We start from the raw sequence: 5,000 nt of genomic DNA on the forward strand, positions 1-5,000 counted from the left end.
ACTATTTATGCTTTCGCTTGCGTGGTGGCTCTTTCTTCATTTCCCACTCATTTAGAGATCGATTGATTCGATCTTTGGCATGATCAGAGTCTGTAGATAATGGAAGAGATGTCCCTCTGTATTCCGAGGAAGGTTTGACAGTCAAGGATTCTTTGGGTAGATCGTTGGTTTTGGAAATTCTAAATTTCCTAAGCACCTGAGCAGTTAGTAGATCAATAACTTCAGGCGTTGTTAAACAGTTGATAAAGTCATCAGTAGAAATTATATTATTCTCGTCCTTCGTATGTCCAAGTTGCCTTCCACATTCCAATATACTTCCCGCTTCGGAACTTTCTTTTTTATCTTCCATCTCTTTAACAGCATCCATTGCCTTGCGTAAGTACTCCATATTATGTTCATGCGTTCCGATGTTCTACAATAATGAGAATATTCCATTCAAATAATGAGTTGACGAAATGCCATCAATTTTGTTGCTTGTCCCTCTACTGATCATAAATCACTATTGTCTGTCAGTGTAGGGTGGATCAAAAAGCCACATGCAAATCAAGAATATTATCAAGATGGCCAACAAGAGGACACACAAACGAGCAACATGTCAAATTGAATGATGAAGAAACAAATGCTTGCAAACTTCATAAAGAAGAAAAGTCCAAGAAATATCACGATATTCAAGTCATAATTCTACAAAATACCACCAGCAATTGACAAGGAGAGATACGTTATTTCAAACGTCGGCCGAGTAGTGCTTATATTTCATTAGAACTGACAATGAGAGTGTAACTTAAGTAACATAATGGTAACAGCACCCCAGTGAGTTCGACCCCTACAAGTTCGCCCCACACATTTCGAGTTCGACCCCAGTCGTTGTGATCACGGTCCTTTCGTCTGTCTATTGTCTATCTTGAAAGAATACCACTTGAAATATGGTTGTGATATTGTCACCCTCCTTACTGCAAGATAACTCAATTTTGTTTCTTTGACGGAAGAAATAAAGAGCTCTGGGGCCGGTTGCTCGGCGAAGGCTGGTTCGCGCCAACCTTTGGTTAAGAGATCTTAAGAGGTATCCAAACCTATACGTTTCCATGATAATTATTTAACGCTGGTTAGCGCTAACCATGCTTCCAGCAACCCGGGCCTGGATGAAAAAAAGTTATTCAGTTCTTGTCCGAGAGCTCATAATCTCTCTATAACGCGACCTTTAGGAGAAGGCGGTAAATAGGGGAATGCTTGTCGCGGATTTGTCCTTCCTGTAAGCGATAATGCGGGAATTCGGAAAAATGCGCGCCAGATGTTTTTCATAAGGATCTCTTTAAAAGCACCTTACTTAAGGCAAACAACCCAAGTCTGGCACGATTTTTTTTAATTTTATTTTATTTTTTTACAGCATTCAACTACTATTTTCACAGAACTTTACAAGTTTATATGAGGTTAGAAAACACTAAATCATTTCACGAAAGGCATCGAAAGGCGCGATTTTTATATGTAATCATAGCAACAGTGATCTTTTCACGTGTGAAGATAACGACAGGAACATGATTAACCTAACAATAAGTGACCAAAGATTTTCAAGACTTCATTTTTTCAAGACACCTGTTCATTTTTACTGTAATTTTCCTATTTAATGGTCCGCCATTACTAACTTTAAATTCTTTAGAGAGCTGGATCAAGGAGAAAATGACGTCACTAGGCGTGTGCACGCGTGCAAACTCGTGTTTCGCATATATAATAAGCTGCATTTACACCCTGAAATTTTAAGCCTGTTGAGTAAATGACGTCACTTTTCCCTAGATCCAACCCTCTGAGGTGCAATCGGCCAATTTTAATCGTGAGTAATGGAGGACCAAAACTTACACTCAAAGTAAACGGCCGCTGGATAAAACTTAAAGCTCAAATTCAGCCAGTCAGGTTTAGAGCAAACACACTTTCAAAATCTGAAGAAAAAAATGAAGTGATGTTTTTATCATAGTAGCACTTTAACCGTTTCCACCCAAGAGTGACACTTAACGCCAAGACGATTTTACTCGTCAATGGGTGACTCTTCAGGGATGAAAGGGTTAACCACATCTACTGTTGGTCCACTCTTTTTAACTCTTTCACTCCTAGGAGTGACACTTGTAGATTTTACGCCGTCTAACGCCATACGGGTGAAAGGATTAAAGACCTTTTTCGTCAGAGATAAGATCCCTTCACAATCTTGAAACCTAACAGACCCTAGGTTCCCGCAACAAGCATTTCCTTATCGACATCCTTCTCTTACAGGGCGTGCTATAGAAAGATAATTAGCTCTCAAACAAAAATAACTTTTTTATCCAGAGCTCTATTTCTTCCGCCAAAAAAAAAACGGAGTTATCTGCGGTAAGGAGGGTGACAATAACACAACTACTAAACTCTGACAAGGGTAGGAACTTACTCACAACCTGCGGATTTGATTTCTACTCTATAGAAAAACTGGGTCCGGACCCCGATTAAAAAGTACTTACGGCCCATAGATCTTTTCCTTGTAAACTATCTGTTCCATGTTTTTTTTTTTATGAAATAGGTCCGGACCCGCTTTTTTGGAGTTTTGGGGCCCTAGGCGACTATATAAAGGCCGTTTACACGACAGAAAAATTTGGATCCGAACCCGTCAAAAAAGCGGTACGGACCCATAACGTTTGCAAAGAAACACTGGAGTTTCTACAGGGCCATAGGCGCCTATGGACCTGTAGAAACTCCAGTGTTTCTTTACAAAAGTTATGAGTCCGTATCTCTTTTTTGACGGGTCCGGACCCAAATTTTTCTGTCGTGTAAACGGCCTTTATGGCCCCAATATCGAAAACAACGGAGTACGGACCCCTTTTTCCAGGTTAAGAGCGCTGTGTAAACTAGAGATATTACTACATTCTCTTTTAACAAAGGAGCATCTCTTATCGCCACGAAAAAGGATGACCTTATCTATTTTTATTATCACTAATGCGACGATCAACTCGAAACTTCAACATCCCCCGCCCGGGGCCCGGGAATTTAAACTTCTGAAGATTGGATCATTCAAATTCCCTTCCCGTCGGGCCAAAATGGTGTTCAAATGCCCTATACCCTATCGTCGGATTTGAAGGATTTGTCTGTCATACCCTATTAAAGAACAATCGTCGTTGGCTCCTGCCGTCTTAACTAAAGACCTTTTGAAGACCTTTTTTGTTAGCCAGTCGCTCACAAATGCTACATCTCTTACTTTAAACTCTTCCATCTCGTCCAAACACGTGTTATAGCTGTTAGCGACTTCGGCGCCCGAAAAAACCATTATTTGAAACCTGACACTTCCGGTTCAATTTTCCCCACCCCACGCACGCAAAGGTCAAATTCCCCACTCTCCGGGCACAGAAAATAGTCAAATGCCCGTGGTTTGCCCGGGAAGGGGGGGGGGGGGGCATGATGACGATGATGATGATGACACATGTCACTGACCTCTGAGGGGTTGACCCATGATAATTCATTAGCTCCCTCTTCTTTCTTCAAGGCACAAACCTGATTGATTGAGTAACATTGGGAAGTTAGTGTGTCATTATTACTTTATTTAGATAAAAAGGTTGCATAGCTAAGCACTAGTGATCCACTAATTGAAACACTTCTCAGAGCATAACCCTCCTACGTGGTCAATTCCGGAAATCAACCCGGGCCACAAGAAAGGGAGAGCGCTCACCACTGCCCAAACCCTGCCTCATCTTATAGAGACCTGATGACTCTAAAGGCTGAACCAATGGGATGGCTTTACCTCTTGTGTTTTAAATGTCTTTAATGGTAATGGTAATGAATTTACAAATGCGCTTTACAAGCAACGGATCTATGGGTGAGATCGGACATCAGCATATACAGGCGCCGCTGGCAGCCGCTATCAGTCCATTAGCGATCTCACCCGGCACATAAATGAATGAAATGAGGCCTGACCACAACACCGGGAGCTCCATGCCCAACTAATAATAACAATATTACTAATTTTATTGTCAAAAGATAAAAATACATATCTTGAGTCACAACTGATTGCTAAAATCAGACAAAAAAGTATAATAATTACATAGTCAACCTGCACTATAAGTACTTTAACAGGAGTCTATTTACAGATGAAGATTTACGCATTCTGTACGAACACTGGGTTATAAGTGATGTTTAAAGGGGTACTATGCTAAAACATCCCTAAAAGTGAATTCTGGCTAAGAGGCCTTACTGTTGAATCATGTTTAAAATAATTTTAACATAAATCATATTCATATTCTTGGGTTTAGGGTTAGGTTAACAAATGATCATGTTTTTGCTCCACGTAACGTAACATACAGCAGCGTAGCAGCTAGAACAGCTAATTCTTGACCTCTCAAACACACTGTTTTATATACTTGTCTGTGCTATTAAGTTCAGACCTAAATTCAAAATACACTGCTCATGATTACAAGTTCCTCTTCATCCAGGAATATACTTGACACACTTCTTGGGTAACCCAGTGGTTTACTGGCATTGATTTAATATCAAGTTTTTAAAGTTTTTGATTTGGGTTACTTCATACTGCAAAGGCTCCACAGCAACGAAGTGCTCTTTGCCCATGAACAATAAAGGTTCCTCACTGCTTGTTCTTAAAGTCCATTAGCTTACTTTTGTGTCAAAAATTCAAACTTCTCAACCTAAATTAACCCTTTAAGCCCCGAGGGGTTCCCCATTGACGAGTAAAATCGTCTGGCGTTAGACAGAGTAAAATCTATAAGTGCCATTTGGCACTATCGGGGCTTAAAGGGTTAAACAGGGACATAGTTTTTTCACACTGTTAGCTTAACCCTTTAAGCCCCGAGGGGTTCCCCATTGACGAGTAAAATCGTCTGGCGTTAGACAGAGTAAAATCTATAAGTGCCATTTGGCACTATCGGGGCTTAAAGGGTTAAACAGGGACATAGTTTTTTCACACTGTTAGCTTAACCCTTTAAGCCCCGAGGGGTTCCCCATTGACGAGTAAAATCGTCTGGCGTTAGACAGAGTAA

At 40.6% G+C, this 5,000-nt stretch overlaps 1 protein-coding gene across 4 annotated transcripts in view; it reads right to left on the reverse strand.

Moving 5' to 3' along the window:
• LOC137967961 (HSPB1-associated protein 1-like) overlaps nucleotides 1-5,000 on the reverse strand; it is a 17,188-nt gene that overhangs the window by 3,319 nt on the left and 8,869 nt on the right. For all 4 annotated transcript variants that reach the window (XM_068814562.1, XM_068814563.1, XM_068814565.1 and 1 more), the window contains exons 5-6: nucleotides 3,445-3,504; nucleotides 1-412 (exon numbers count right to left, since the gene is read on the reverse strand). The exon at nucleotides 1-412 is cut by the window's left edge. In XM_068814562.1, the coding sequence (XP_068670663.1) occupies nucleotides 2-412; nucleotides 3,445-3,504 (471 nt within the window). In that variant the 3' untranslated portion in view covers nucleotide 1. The remainder of the gene's footprint in view (nucleotides 413-3,444; nucleotides 3,505-5,000) is intronic.

The sequence above is a fragment of the Montipora foliosa genome, chromosome 8 (genome assembly GCF_036669935.1).
Source record: "Montipora foliosa isolate CH-2021 chromosome 8, ASM3666993v2, whole genome shotgun sequence".
Classification (NCBI taxonomy): Eukaryota; Metazoa; Cnidaria; class Anthozoa; order Scleractinia; family Acroporidae; genus Montipora; species Montipora foliosa.